General features: G+C 40.2%; 1 protein-coding gene across 6 annotated transcripts in view; it reads left to right on the forward strand.

Moving 5' to 3' along the window:
- Positions 1–3591: 3591 nt before the first annotated feature.
- The window catches only part of DLGAP1 (DLG associated protein 1), a 329410-nt gene continuing 316346 nt past the window's right edge, over positions 3592–16655 (forward strand). For 2 of the 6 annotated variants that reach the window (XM_036245134.1, XM_036245136.1), the window contains exon 1: positions 9295–9441. In XM_036245134.1, the coding sequence (XP_036101027.1) occupies positions 9367–9441 (75 nt within the window). In that variant the 5' untranslated portion in view covers positions 9295–9366. Of the gene's footprint in view, positions 4608–8842; positions 8991–9294; positions 9442–16655 lie in introns of those variants that run through there. The other 4 variants (XM_036245132.1, XM_036245131.1, XM_036245139.1 and 1 more) reach the window with 4 other exon arrangements.

The following is a 16655-nucleotide window of genomic DNA, read 5'->3' on the forward strand; positions in this document are numbered from 1 at the left end:
GCTTATCTCCATTTCGCTTAGTTCTTTTCCTGGAGTTTTGTTCTGTTCTTTCATTTGGGACCTGTTTCTTTGTCTCCTCATTTTGGCTGCCTCTCTGTGTTTGCTTCTATGTATTAGGTAGAATTGCTATGTCTCCTATGCTTCCTAGGGTGGCCTGTTGTAGTAGGTGTCCAGTAGGGTCCAGTGGCACAGCCTCCCTGATCTTCCAGCTGGGCCCTCGAGGTGCACCCCTCATGTGGACTTTATACCATTCTGTTGTAATTGAGTTTTGATTGCTATTGGTACATCAATGAGAGGGTTTTACTCAGGCTGATCAGCTGCAAGGACTGGCTGTGCCCACCATCCACCAACCTCTGACTACCTTGATCATTTGTGCAGGGGCCCATCACATAGACCTAGACTTACTTCAGCAAGGCTCTGGTACCCACTGAGCCCATTCCTTGAATGTGTCACTTGTGGAGGTGGTGGGGTGGTAGTGCTTCCATGTTCTGAAGCTGTCCACTGGGTGTGCTGGCTCTGGGGCAAGGTCAGCCACTCCCTGGTGTTCTACCCAGGGCCACCAGGCATAAGCTACAAAGTGATGTGCAGATGGCTGCTTCTCGTGCTGGGCTTGGAGGTGCCCAGGAAAAGCCAAGTTGTAAACCAAGGCTGGCTGTTTCTAATGCCAAGCCTGGGGCCACTTAACAAGAGGTATGGGGCTAGCTGAGACCAGATGCTGCCTGTTTGAAAGAATTTAGGAAAACCTGAAGCAGGACAATCCTATGGTAAAGCAACTGGCAACAGCTTGGGTGGGCCTGAAAGTTGGGTGGGGCGGGGCCTCAGGGAATCACCAGGGCGGGGCAAACGTGTGAGCCAAGTTGCTGGAGTCCCAGATATGGCTGCTGTCTGCCTCCCCAGGGAAGGGCTCAGCAAAGGAACAAAGGCCTCTGACAGCACATCTGTCCAGTAGGAAGCTGCATCTCCAGCCCTTGCCCAGATGCCAAACAACTCAGTTCTTTCCCATATGTCTCTGGTGCCTTTCAAGCTGCCTCCCCCACACTGGAGCCTGGAGGGTGTGAGTCTGAGTAAGTCTGTGTGCAGGGCCTTTAAGAGGAGTTGCCTGGGGCTCCAGTAGCCTCAGCCTCTCTCAGCCTTAGTTCCTGCTGGTTTTTATAGCCAGAAGTAACCAGGACTTCTCTTCCTGGCACTGGAACCCTGAGCTGGGCGCCTGGTGTAGGAGGGGGACCCCTCACTCCTCAGGGAGGACCTTTTAGCCAAGGTATCATCCTAATTTTTATCCACCACACACCTGCCTCCCACTTGCCTCACTCTAAAAATCACTCGTGCCTAGAATGCCTGTGAGATGGTCCCTTCCTTCTCTGGCTTGGCCCATTCCTTGTCACATGGTCACCTTTTCCTTCAATAGATGTGACTTGAATCACAGTACAGACCACTCTGGAAAATTTTGCATTAATGCATTAATTTATTTAATACACATTTTACTGAGTTTCCACCATCAGCCAAGCACTTTTTTGGGGGCACTGGATGGGTAAAACATAGTCCCTACCCACAAGGAGCTCATAATTTATTTAATAGACTAACTAACCAGTTTTGAAAGAGTCTGGTAATTAAAACCTCCCATCAGTTTTCTTGACTGATTAATCCAGAAACAGATCAACTAGAAGGAAAAAAGGAGCTTCTTAAGCATTGCTAGAGGTTTTTGACATTATCGGAGCTCCCACATACAGTATGTCCCATGGAACAGGTAAGACCTGACCTCTCAAAAGTCCATGTCTTTCTTCATTAGACCATGTGTGTGTTTTATTTTGTTGTTATTGTTGTTATTGCTTGATTAAACCATTTATCTTTCCCTTTCTGAATGTCTGAAATGACATTTGTGATATTTGGGAAAGTCACACTGGCTTTTCAGGACAGCTCTTTTTTTTTTTTTTTAAGATATAACTGACATGTTATGTTAGTTTCAAGTATATGACATACTGATTCAATATTTGCATTTACAGTTGACCTTTAAATAATGTGGGGGTTAGGAGTGCCAACCCCCATGCAATTGAAAATCTGCATATAATTTTGACTCCCCAAAAATATAACTACAGTTGGCCTTTTGCATCCATGGATTCAACCAACTGTGGATCTAAAACAATATTTTTAATCTGCATTTGGGAACTTGAGGTTGGGAAACCACAGCTGGTTATGCGAAAATATTGCTTAATCCATGATTCATTGAATCTGAGGATGCAAAACCTATGGATATGAAAGGCCAACTGTATTTATTGAAAAACAGTCATTTACAAGTGGACCCACACAGTTCAGACTGATGTTGTTCATGGGTTAACTGTATTGTAAAATGATCACCATTATAAGTCTAGTTAAGATCCATTACCACACAGTTATTTTTTTTTCTTGTGATGAGAATTTTGAAGATATACTTACTCTTCATATGACAATTTTTGTATTGTGGGAAGCTTTAAAAATACTCAGGCTGTCAATAGGAACCTGGTCAGCAACGGAAGAACCTCTACCTGGTGGAACAGCAGCCCCTGTTACTGAAGCCTGGGGAAGGCCTGGGCTCAGAATGAGCTGAGCTCCCACAATTGGATTGGCAGGAGGCACTTCTCACCAAGGCTGGGCTGACCTGCAGCCCGAGGTGTTTCATGTCCTTAGGAACAATTCAAGGACCTTTCCTTTGGCCATCTTGCCATTACTTGTGAACATTTAACCAGCAATCTTTAAACCAGGAAGAGCAGTGCCATGATATTCAAACTAACCAACTCAAGCTTATTTGTTCTTCAGCTGCTCTCAGTTTGTTGACCCTCTGATGAGAGAAATACAGGGGCAGACTTTCTCTATAGCTCTGGTTTATTTGCCAGACCATTACCTTTACCAGCTCTGATTACCATGGTTGGGGGATGCTTGGGTGCTGTAATTGTTACCATGGAATTCTAATGGGAAAGCATGTGACAGAAGATAGAAAGATATATCCTCAAGTTATAAGGTGCCAGTATACGCCTTTATTTTATTTTATTTTATTTTATTTTATTTTATTTTATTTTATTTTATTTTATTTTATTTGCATTTATGGAATGCTTACTATGTGTCTACATGGATGGCCTGGTGCTTGGGAGAGGGATGTAAAGGTGACGAAAAAGTAGGAGCTGCCGGGGAAGCACGGGGGGAACTAGTGCTGTCTGCAAAGGCTTCCCAGAGAAAAGGAGGCCATCAGTATGTTAGATTCCCATTAACATACAGTTACAAATAAAACCAGAGAAGCAAGGGAAAGAGACAGCCAGTTATTGGAACCATGGAGGGAGGAGAAAGGGGGGGTCCTCTTTCAAATAATTTTAAAACACTTTAGCATTTCTATCGTTTCCTTTTCCAGGTTTACTAGCTTTCACCCCCACAGTCTCCCTGTGTCTTATTGGAGTCACTTTCCAGCCCTACAGAGTTGGTAAAGCTGCTTTCAGGGACAGCGAGGACTCCTTCTGCCAGAAACCAAACACAGTAGTAGACAGCACAACAAGACAGAGTACTATCTATTTACCAAAGGACTGCTAACCATTTTCCTCTTGCTTATCCCCCCAGGTCTTCTCAGATACGAGTCTGGAACCTGATCACGGGGTGTCCATGACCCCCGCGGTTGTGCCCCATCAGCAATGAAAGGGTTATCCGGCAGCCGCAGCCATCACCACGGGGTCACCTGTGATTCCGCCTGTGACCCGCTGTCACACCACTCGGACCGCAAGCCATACCTGCTAAGCCCGGTGGAGCACCACCCGGCCGACCACCCTTACTACACTCAGCGCAACTCCTTCCAGGCCGAGTGTGTGGGCCCCTTCAGCGACCCGCTGGCCAGCAGCACCTTCCCACGCAGGCACTACAACTCGCAGCAGGAGTTGAAGGACGAGTGCGCCCTGGTGCCCCGCACTCTGGCCACCAAGGCCAATCGCATCCCCCCCAACCTCCTGGACCAGTTCGAGAGGCAGCTGCCGCTCAACCGGGATGGCTACCACACGCTGCAGTACAAGCGTGCGGCGGTGGAGCACCGCAGCGACAGCCCGGGTCGCATCCGCCACCTGGTCCACTCGGTCCAGAAGCTCTTCACCAAGTCGCACTCCCTGGAAGGGCCGTCCAAAGGCAGCGTCAATGGGGGCAAAGCCAGCCCGGACGAGACGCAGGCCGCGAGGTATGGCAAGCGCAGCAAGAGCAAGGAGCGGCGCGCTGAGCCCAAGGCGCGGCCCAACACCTCCCCGGGCTGGTGGAGCTCCGATGACAACCTGGACGGCGACATGTGCATCTACCACGCCCCCTCGGGCGTGATGACCATGGGCAGGTGCCCCGACCGCTCGGCCTCGCAGTACTTCATGGAGACCTACAACACCATCAGTGAGCAGGCAGTCAAGGCCTCCCGGAGTAACAACGATGTCAAATGCTCCACCTGTGCCAACCTGCCGGTCAACCTGGACGCGCCGCTCCTGAAGAAGAGCGCCTGGTCCTCCACTCTGACCGTGAGCCGAGCCCGGGAGGTTTACCAGAAAGCCTCGGTTAACATGGACCAGGCCCTGGTGAAGTCAGAGTCGTGTCAACAAGAACGTTCCTGCCAGTACCTTCAGGTACCATTTCTGTCAGGGTGGTGGATGTTTAGAAATTGTACCTACTATTGTGTGGTGTCTTCTCCTGGTTCTAGTATTGGTTCTACTATGAACTATCGAATGAAAAAAAAAATTGTTTAACATTTCTGTGGCTGAGTGCTCCTATCGAGACACAAACCCACTACCAACTTCGTCTAGTTATCTTAAGATAGATACTAGACATAAAAGTGCTTTGAAAAACACACCCACATAAAGGCAAGGAGTTATTACTGTTTTGTGTTCTTTTGTCTGAAGCGTCATGATGTAGCGAGGAGAGGAAAGAGGAGTCTACACAGAACTTTAAAATAAATCCACCATTTTACAAAAGTCAATGATGACCTTTGGAATCTAGAGAAGAGTTTAATTCGATATATCCTAGAACAGCAGAGAAGAGGAGAAAAGGGGGCCAGCATCCACACAATAAAATACAATTAGTATCAGCATGTAAATCCCACACACGAACAGACCCACCACAGGCCACTCCTCCCCTACCACGATCTCTCATGTTTTCCCACTGCCCTCCAATTCACTTAAACTAGATTTCACCCAGATAAAAATGACGGGGAAAAAGTCTTTCTCTTCCCTGCCACCTTTCTCCATTATTGTCATTTTTCCTAAGACACAAGCCATCATAATAGTGACCCTCATAGCCTTCCTTTTTACAGTGTTCTTTTCCTCTTTCTCCTGCTATCCCCATCTTTTTTAAAGTTTTTACTGTACTTTAAAAGTATGACATTATCTGCCTGGCGGGTGTGACTCAGTGGACTGAGCGTTGTCCCATGGACTGAGAAGTCCCAGTTCAATTCTGTCAAGGCAGGTTGTGAGCTCGACCCCCACTGGGGACATGCAGGAGGCAGCTGATCGTTGTTTCTCTCTCACATCAATGTTTCTATCTCGCTCGCTCTCTCTAAGAAAATCAATGAAAACATATTTTTTTAATAAGTATGACATTATCACTTCCCACTCCCATTTTAAAGAGAAATGCGAGGAAAAAAGTCTTCCACTGAGAAGTGTATCTTCTTGCTCTCTTCCTGACAACCTGGCTCCCTTAGACATGCTCCACAAACCCTGGGAATATTCTAGGCTGGCAGGGACAGTGCCAGAGCCCATCTCCAGAGTTCACAAGAAGACACCAACATGTAGATAGTTTTCAAAAACAATGCACAATTACATGGTATTTTCCACTGAAAGTGGTATTACCTAATTTAGAGTTAAAGGGATCATCTAATCCAACCTCCTCATTTAGCATATTAAAAAACGAGACTCAAAGAAAGGTAAAGATTTAGTGGGTTATACTATTAGTGTGTGGCAGAGGTAGGACTAGAACCCAAGCCTCTTGATTTATAGAAATAATCATTATCAGGGTCACATCTGAAAACTTTAGAAATGCCTAAACACATAAATTTCATCCACCACTGAGAATAAAGTATTTTGATAAGAATATCTGTCTTGAAGAAAGAATGGACGATGAAATAAAAGCCCTAAAATAGGATATTTTGTCTACAAAGTTTCTCTGACTAGCAGCAAAAGTAGAACAATTTTTTTAAAACACTGAACTTTAATAAGTAGTGATGAGGTAAGACGAGGAATATCAGATTAAAAAAGGATACTCTACATGCATCTGAGACCAGCCTTTGTTAGTAATAAAATGCTTTCATTATGCTTGCATAATTTCCTATATTCCTCCTACCTTAAATTCATTTCTCTTTCCTTTTTATACCTTTCTGAAGTAAAAAGCTCAAGTAGTGGTGAAAATTGGAAGGATAAGGAAAGAAGGAAGGAAATTAACATTAATTGAAAATGTACTATGTACCAGATGCTATAGCAAACATTTTCACATTTATTATTTCATTTCACCCTCTTAATAGTTCTGAGAGCTAGATATAATAATAGTCTGTTTTTACAAGAGAGAAAACCAAAGTTTAAAAACATTGATTTAAAACCACATATACAGTAAATTATAGAACTGAGATTTAGACTTAGATCTATGCAATACAAATAGCTCTTTCCTATATGCCCCAGCACAAGCCTGAAATCAAGGGCATGAAAATGGTGAGCAAGGAGGAAAAAAATATTTAAAATAAGCATATTGTTTAAGTTCTTTAGTAAAACGAGAATGAAAACTTGAAGTTTTAAGTAAAGGATTTAGCACAGGCATATTAGTGGGTCTCCTATTATAAAGATTTGGAAATTCTATTTTGAAATTATTTACCTTATTTTAAGCCAATTTTTAAAATGATGTACTTAAGGCTTACAGAAAGGTATTAAAAGGGTGAAACAAACAGCCATTTATATATTACCCAGCCATGGAAATAAAACATTAATTGCAGTGGACCTCATATGTTCCTTCCTCAATCCTGTGTCCCTCCCTTCTCAGAATCATAGCTAATCTGATTTTGATACCCAAAGCACCTTTGTTTTTAATTCTGAAATTATCAAAAGTTGGAAAAATATAATACTTCCTATCCTACATTAGGCAATAACCCTAAACCAAGCTAGTTCAAGCCTTTAAATATAAACCGAGAGCAAAGTTATACCTTCTGCAACAAATGTTGATACTTATTGAGCTCCTATTCTGTGCAAGGCTTTCGAACTGAAAAAAAAACAAAAACAAAAAAAAACCTGTATATTTCATTGTGGGGAGGTAGTATGTGTAGTGAGTAAACTAAAAGTAGCACTTTTAGTGTTCTTTCCAGGAGTGTGCTGAGGTCAGAGTTCCTCTAAGGAAAGAAGCAGCTGGACATTCACAAGGGGAGGCAGGGAAATGGGAAACTCCTGAGAACTGGATGTTCTCTTCAGCTCTTTTTCTGCTTGAAAAGGAGACTCTGCTGTCCTGTGCAAGCTCCTCTCAGGAAGATGGATGTAGCCAGTTTCTGCTAGCTCCTACAGAATAATTTCATTTATAAGTACATTCTTAGAAGCAAATTTGAGGAATTCGAGAGAGGGGTTTTATTTTTAGTTATAGTATTGCTTTAATTACCAACTAATACTGAAATTGGATTTCCCAGTGTGTTCAACTTCACCATCACAGGGTTTAGTGAACAAAGCATTGAACTTTAAATAAGAGGGTCTGTGTTCTAGTCCCAATTTACCACTAACTAATAATGTTGATGTTGCTTGGAACCATTATTTCAGCTCTCTGGGTCTTCTTTCTCAGCTAAAAAGTGAGGCACTTGATCTAAAGGCCTTTGATCTCAGGCTATATCTTTAAACTACATATATAGAGTATTAAGTAAAGCAATATTCAAGAGCCTAGAGCTCTCACTTAATAAATGCCTATCAAAAGTGGATGTTATTCCAACATTATCTAATTTGTTCTTCAAAACTAGGAGGTATTTTACAGTTGAAGAATCTGAGATTTAGTCAATAAGTTTTAAGTAACTTGCCCAAGGACACACAGCTAGAAAAGGGCAACATGGTGGGTCAAAACTGATTTGTCTGCTGGCAAAACCTGGATTCTTTCCATTTACCATGCTGATCCCTAGCCCTTTCCAAATATGAACAGAGGAAATGGCATGTATCAAATACCTATTAGATGCCAGAAACCAAAGGGTTTCTCATTTAGTGCCTAAAACAACTTTGTAAAGTATTACTATTTACTCCAGCTTATATACAACAAACTGAGGCACAAAAGATTAAAACATTTATCCAGGAATGTATAGATAGTAGGTGAAAGAGCTAAGACTTGATCCCAGATCCATATGAGTTTCTAATATGCTTCAGAAATAGAAATAAATGTGTGTTGTTGTTGTTGTTTTTTCATTTTATTACTTGTTTTATTCTGGAGCAAGTTCATTTGACCTGATATATGTGCCTGCATGTATAGGAAATGTGACCCACCTTAGATAAGCAACAGAATGACTGAAAGGTTCATAATTTGATTCAAGAATGAACAAAGTTAAATTAAGTCACCAGTAATAACATCTAAATACTAGCAAAGTTCTGATTTTCCCTTTGTAGAATTATCACTTAGAATTAATTTAACATAGCCCATTGCTTTGATTATATAGAAAATGAGAAGCCTGTAGGTGTTTGGCCTCTGTCTGACATTGATTTAGAAATAAAATATTGTAGCTTTAAATCATTGCAAGTTCCAGTTAATATAGTCAGTTGGTGATAATGTGCTCACTCACAAGCTGTTTGTAGTTAAAAAAAAAAAGACTCTTTTTTTCCCAATATTGTTATTTTTAAATGTCAAGAATCAGATGTCTGCTGTGTAGAACTATTGTACCGCTGCCAGTGACTGTCTGTATCAGGCTTTGGATCAGGGACATGGATTTGAAGACATTAAAACTGTTTAATTCTCAGTTGAGATGTGGTTGGCTTTTATACATTTGGAATAGAGCATTTATGGCACATCTCAGGGTAAGTGCTAATAGTTAAGTAAATAAAATAGGAATGGGATCAAAGGAGTAAAATGAGTTTTTGTTGTGGTTTTGTTTTTGTTTTAAAAAAGCAAGATTCTTGGTTCTGTATATGTCTCTTTGTGTAAACGTTATGTATTGAGTGACTAGCATGTAAAACCATTCAGAAGAGCAAGATTTTAGATTTCCAGCTGTTAGTCTAAAAAAAGCAAAATCCCTTCAAATCACATATTTTTTCATTCATTCAGCAGCAGAAACAGAAAAAGAGAAAGAAAACACTCTCCGGTAGAAGTAGAGAGAGGTACAGGGAGAAGGCGAGAGAGGCAAGATAGACCAGAGAAAGAAAGCACTCAGAGATGAAATTTTAGGAGAGCAAAATGATCGACCTCTTTAAGGCTGAGTGGGTTTCTTCAGTTTGTGTGCAAGTTTCAAGAAATGGAAGGACTGACCAGGTTTGGGTACAACTCTTTTATTACTTTGTATTTGGTGATAGTATGTTGTCGGTTTTTGAGTGGTTTGGGGTGGAGGGGAAAGGGAGGATTGTTTTGTTATTTTATTTCTTCTCTAAATAATGGCAAGTAAGACTGAAAGAGCTAACAAACTAATATATGTACAGATTGTAAGAAAACAGGTTGAGACATAGGATACCCACAAATCTGTGTCCCCATAGGGGCTTAATAAAATCTTTAATTGACACACATGATCTAAGGTGCTAGGTGCTATTAGAGGACATTGTGTAGCTAATGAATGAAATGTGATCAGTCATTTTCCATGACAAGAATCCTGAATGCTTATTGTTCTGTTGCAAAATTAAAATGTCTGGATGGTTGGGGGTTTTGGGGGGTCTGTTGGTTAAATAAGACTCCACAAAATATCATTGAAGAATCATTCATAAAGCATGAACCCAGGATTATTTTTCAATGCAGGTACAACTGTTTTTCAAAATTTTGTTGAAGATTATTTCAATCTTTGCCCAGTGGGGGTTTTCTTTCCCTAGCTGAGGTTTTCCTTCCTCTTGTGTTAAAACAATTTAAATTATACTGAATCGATTAAACTACTTTATGTGAAATGTGTGACAGTGCTGAGCAATTCTGCTGGTGACTTTGGTTACTGCGATGTTTCCTTGCTGCCTTTTAAAACTCCCCATTAACCACATTAATTGATTTTCTTCTTTTTATTTAAATTGCCTTAATAATCCAGCAGGGAGTGTCAGATTCTTGAATGTATTTCCTCTTTTTCCTGCACAGTCTTCTCCCTATTTTTCACTGATCTTAGTAGAGATGTCCCTCTTTGTTGATAGAAGAATGAGATTTCTCCTGCCTGATGCTAACTTTGAATATAGATAGAATCAATGATTAGCAGCATAATCCTCGTAATTCTTTCCCTGGTTCTCTGTAACTCTCACTATTGCCCATATCCAGGTAACGAGGGTAGGGGAGACTCTTGGCAAAACATTATGAGAAAGCAGGGGTCAAAAAGACTCAGGTGGTAAAAGGAACATCAAAAGGAAATAGGAAAAAAAAAAAAGGAAATCCTTCTTGGAGGTTGTTAAAGAAACTTTGTTATTCTTGGTCTACATTTTGATTTTTCTAAAGACATTTTCAGCAACACCAAAAGTGCTTGGCTAGCTTCAATTTAAGGTTGCATAACACATGCATTCTGACCCCACAGAGTCCAATCTACTAATGGAAATTATAGTATCGGTTAGCACAGTAAAAGAGGAAAACTAGCCTTAGATCTCTCAGTGGACAGTGGATTTTATTTCTTCTTCCCTAGTCTCCTTAGAGGACAGTTTGGTTGGTTGCAAATTAAAAATAGTAACTCAAAGTAATCATTTACCATTCTGTAGAGAAAGATTCATCCATAATCTCTGGTCCATTTGTGATCATGGCTTTGTACAACTTTACATAAACAGTAATTTGTGAATGGTAGAACTCATTGGTCTTTTGTTTGAGGTTTAAAGGAGCCACTAAAAAATATATGCAATATTACCAAGCTGGTTTTGATTTGGTAATGAGGTTTTTTTTAATTACCTGTGATTTTACATTTAAATATAACCACCTCTCTTTGTAGATTCTTGTGCTTATTGGTATGGAATTAAATCAGTAGGAAATTCCATTTTTATGGATCTAAACAGTTAAAATTAAAAACTTTATATGGTTCAAACTACACTACCTCTTAACAGTCAGATTATTTTCTGTCCTTTGCTAGGAAAGCTTGGTTTTAAAAAAAAAGAGAAGAAAAGAAAATTGGCCTGTTTAGGTAAAACTAAGCTACTATTAATGAATCCATTAAGAGTTATAAATATCACTGTGATTTGTATTACCTGAAATTTTGAACTGATAACTTTTCCCATTGGATAGAAATAACATGCATGTGTGACTTCACATCTACAGCTCATTTGTCTGCTTCTCAAGACCATCCTGCCTCATCCCCTACCATCTGACTCCACCTCTAATAATTTCCATTTGGAACACATTATGGCACAGGGAAAATTCTTTTACTTAATTTTTATAAATTAATACTTAAGTGTTTTTATAAATTCTTAATCTGAAAGTACAGTTGAAGGGTATGCTTTAATTTTTTTCAGTGAATCATTTATTCTCCTTCAACCCAGTTCTCTCTGTCACTCAAAGGTAAAGATATAAAGAATGAATGAATCCACTGATGTTAGTCCATTAACAGAGGTAAGGGAGAGAATATATTTCTGCACCATACTTCTAAAATCTGCATAGAAAGAAAACTGATCCAAAAGTTAGATTTGAAACCTGTTTGTGGCTTAAAAGACTAAGATAGTAATTACCTGCCATCTATAATTCTGTGGTTACAAATGGCAGGGTAGAATTTTTAACCACCAAATTAAAGAAATGAGTACATTTTTTCTGCTATCACTGTCAGTCCCTCCTGCATCCCAACGATTTTATTATAAGTGAACCACATACCAAAGGAGAACAAATGGAGATGTGATCTTTGGAGATGTGATCTTTAGGCACAGCGACAGAGCCCTGACACTGGATTTTGAAGACAGTGCCCTTCTCTCTGGCATCTTCCATTCTCTTGGCAGCCAGTTCTCCTCACCTCTCACCTCACTTTCCTAGGATAAGAATTGTTAACTTAACTGTAATCATACTGTCCAAATGTGACATGTAGGAGAGAATGTATTGGACAATGAGACCACACTATTAAATCAGGGCAACTCTAGAAAATCTGAAAGGAAGAGTGCATAGGAGATGGCAAGACCTAAAGTTGGAAATACTATATGAGTCATTATATATAGTGGCATCAATATGGGTAAAAATTAGCATAATGCCGCATTCGTCTGCATGTATAGATCTTGTATGTGTGTGGTCACTTGCTCCATCATTGAATATTAGGGCAGTGGTTCCTCAACTTTGTGTGTGCATGAAAATCAGCTTATGAAAGTGTCTATAAAATGAGAATTTCTGGCATCAAACCAAGAGATTCTGATTCTGTAGACCTGGAATGATTCTGTTTCAGAGGTAAATTCAAGAATCACACTTTAACCCAATTTTAGGGAACTATCAGACCAAATTTATCATTTTTCTTACTGAAGGGGGCAGTCAAGTCTAACAAACAAAAACATGGGCTTCAGAATACCCATGAGCTGATGCTGACCTCTGACATGTCTTTGGGCTCCCTCTACTTAGTACTTCCATTTCTGTGTCTGCAAAATGGGTATAATGATACAACCCTTGAGTTTGTTCAAGTGTTTAAATTTTTTTAATTTCAAATTTTGGAAACAAATACAAAATCTAGTGTGAAATATTTTGAGTTTACAAATCCTTAGAGGTTAACCTGCTTCTCTGCTTCTTCATGTGATTCATGTACCTTACCATGTTTCTTTTATTTTTACTTGATCTAATTTTTATTAATCCATAGACAGGATGAGCATGTCTGATTCCATGGTAAAGGAAACCCTCTCCTAGTGTTAGGTGACAGTAGGTCTTCATCGCAGTGAGGGTTTTAGGCTTCTTCATCCCGTGTGCCAACTAAACACATAAAGCTTTTGTCTACAAGTGAAGAGATCATAAAGGGTCAATCTTTTCATAGCTCAGCATCAGTGGGTCAGGTTTTCTTATGCCTTGATATTTATTGAGAACACAATTTTTCTGGCCTCCTCAAGCTTTATAAAGTTTGTTCATATAAAACCTTTTATTTTTATACCTTACATCTGTCAAGACCCTGGTGCCTTATTCCAGGAAGCTTTGGTAAGTAAACAGGACAATTTAATTAACAGTAATAGCTATAGGGCTTGTCTATAAGGAGACTCTATCTACTCTTCATTGCTTCGTTTATTGGCTTATCCAGGTTCTCTGAGGAGTATTTCCACCATGGCAACTTTCATAAGTGGGAGTTCTTACGCTGTTGCTAACAGATGACAATAAATCCTTGTCCGTCACTCTTCTTTACTCTTGCCCAAAGTCCCTGATTAATCCTCTCCATTCTCTGAAGCCAACTACATCATACTTATAAGGCTGCATTAATTCCAACAAATCAAACTAACATTGAAGCTAGTTCTCTCTCAGAAACTCTTTTCTTCACAGGACCATGGGGAGCTCAGACTTTCTCGGGCAGCCACATATTTTTGGTGGTGCAGAGACTCCTTACCTCACCTGCTTCCACGTTACCACTAAAACAATAAAAACAAAATCAATCAGAATTCATGCGAACTGTGGAGTACAATTTAATAAAATTATGACTCTTAATTATGAAAACTTGAGCAAATGGTTTGCCACTTTTCATTATAAGAGTGGAAATGAGCGAAGATAAAGATCCTCCTGTGGGCACAGTCAGACTTCTGTTAGGTCACCCAGGACCTGCAACCCACACTTAGAAGGCCATCTGCTAGCCCAAGTTGTGCTATGGGCATTGGTCTTAATTGATGACCCTCCAGCATCAAATACATACAGAGAGAGGCACTCCCTCAAGACTTTTCCTTTAAAGTTCCTTAAAGGATCTTAACTACTTGTAATCCTTAGAGAATTTGTCTTTTTTTTTTCCTTACTCTTCTTAACTAGTAGAAGTTGAGCTTGCTTTTCTGTAACTCAGGAGGTGTCAAGGAAAGTAACTGTCATTTGTTTGCAAATGAAAACTGAGCTTTCTGAAAATGCCTCCTATGTAAAATCGTTCCCCCATAACACTCCTCCAGCCTTCTAGTTGATTTTAGATAGTTTCCTGTTCTCCCACCTCTTGGAAGTATTCCATGGCACGCTGAGCAGACACTTTTAGTTGAAAAAAGTCTATAAATAGCTGATTTTCCTGCTTGCTGCCTTCTCTCTGAGGCTTTCACAAAGGAGGTAAAACAAATCCACCAGAAACAAGAACTCTCTATAAGGAGTGAATGGTGAGGTTTATGAAAACTCAGATCCATGGGCCGAAAATTGCTGTGTAGGTCGCTTTGCCATATTTGACTTATGCAATCATTGCACAGAAAAAGAAACACTTTATTTCATGCTAGATGATCTCATGAACTGAACCAAAAATAAAAAATATATCTCATATGAGCTTTCATATTTGTTTTAAAAATACATATTTTGACTTACTGCTTTTTTATATTGTTTTTTCTTTATTGATTTTAGAGAGAGAGTAAGAAAGAGGGAGAGGGAAATAGAAACATCGATGACAGAGAACATCAATTGGCCGCCTCCTGCATGCCCCTGAACTAGGGATCAGGCCCACAACTTGGGCATGTGCCCTGACCGGGAATCAAACCGGCAACCTCTTGGTGCATGGGTTGATGCTCAGCCATTGAGCCACACTGGCCCTGCTACATACTGCTTTTTTTAAAATCCCCAAACCAACTGTTATTTATTAGATTTTATTGGTAACCAATTCCTATAGCTATTTCATAACAGGTAATTTGAAACTACTTCCATGGAACTTCTTGCTTACAGAACACTTTTATTGTCTTGGCCCGCCTTCTCTTTGTCTCCTACCACCCTCACCCCCACTCCCATTCTCAACACCACTAAAGCTCCCAGAATGGTACTATGGAACTCCCTGGAAGACTGTACCTATGCTAAGCAAGACCTTAATATCGTCTCTCACTGGTCTTACTGAAACAGCCTTAGAAATCAGACATGAGAAGTTGATTATACTCCCACCTACTTCCACCTTCTCACATCCTGCACCATTTTGAGTAAAAGAGAATTGGGCTTAGCAGTACTTTTCCCTTTTCCTTTCTTCCTCTTTGCTTTTCTTCCCCTAACTTCTTATATTTTATATAATTTTGAATGGGAAACCATGAGTTTACAGATGAGGAAACTGAGGCCTGGAGAAATTAACTGGCATTCTAATGACTCCTCAGCTGTAGAGCGTCATGCAGAAGCAGGGACAGTAGGACATCTTCCTCTTATCCTGTTAGTGTTGCTCAGTCATGTAGCACAAAGTATTCATTTATCTTAATGTTCTGTGTACTCAAGAAATTCTGCCTCCTGCCCCACCCCCTGCTTTTTTTATTCTAGGCCCTGGGACTAATTTGGTTGTGGCTTGGTCTCTTCTATAGTTTCTGGAGAGTGCATCTCGTTGTGCCTTTCTTCTCTATGAACTCCCAGTGAACGTGCACAGTCAATATAAGCTGGTGTTGGAAAGAACTTCAAAGATCAGTTAGCTCAGTGCATTTTAGACTTTTTAATCATGAAATTGTTTGTTCATATAAAATAATTTAAAACAGAGCTACTTCTATTGAAGAAAGAAGAGGAGTATTCAAATCCAAATCCCCTTCCTCCATCCACTGCCCTACATTCAACTTCTCCTGGGGGGGGGGGGGGTTGTTCCCCAAAGCACAATTGGAAAACTGTTGCCTGTTCCTACCCCAATAAGCAGATCTAAGCCGTCAAAAAAAGAGTTTAATGACCAGGGTGGGGAGGGGTAGTCTGTATCTACTCTTAAAAAATCAAATAAATCAGAAAACCCTGATAAAGTCTAAAAAATGTTAAGCAACTGTCCCAAACTTGGTGAGTTTAATCCACAGCTCTCCCAGGCTGCAGTCCTGGTGCCCTGTCCTTCATGAAAACACAGCTGAGCATGGGTTGCCAAGAGCTCATGATTGACTCACATTACAGAATCATTTCTTGGCTATAGCAGACAATTATGTCACCCTCATACCCTATTCCTCAGTTGAAACCCAGAGAGAGGGGTTCACTTTACTAAGAACACAAGGCCCCTTGATATCTTGTCTAGAGCTCTTCTATCACATGCAGGATGCACTTCATGTGATAATAAATGATGGCAAGAAGAGGAAGAAGATGAAGGAGGAGGGGTAGAAGGGGAGGAAAAGGAGAACTATAATTTATGAAGAAAGTCTATGGCCCTATGCTTGAACATATATTGTCCTTATTTCTGAAAGTTTCTGAGGTAATTGTTCGTAACCTATGAATTGGAAGTAATTAATGTGCTCATGATTATGCTGCTATTAAGTAACATAACAAAGATTTAAAATCTGATCAGTCTCATTCCAAAATCTGTTCACTTTCCACATCATGCTGCTCTGCTGTGTAAATAGTCCCTTTGATCTTTTCCTGCAGGAATGTTTCTTGGTGAGAATTTATTTTAATACAAATTTTTTTAAATGATTAACTATGGTTAAAAAACAGGTCCTACCTTTATGCTTAAATGTAAACCTAAGTGTAGTTTGGAGAGTAGC

This window comes from Molossus molossus, unplaced genomic scaffold (assembly GCF_014108415.1).
Source record: "Molossus molossus isolate mMolMol1 unplaced genomic scaffold, mMolMol1.p scaffold_m16_p_6, whole genome shotgun sequence".
In the NCBI taxonomy this organism is placed as follows: domain Eukaryota; kingdom Metazoa; phylum Chordata; class Mammalia; order Chiroptera; family Molossidae; genus Molossus; species Molossus molossus.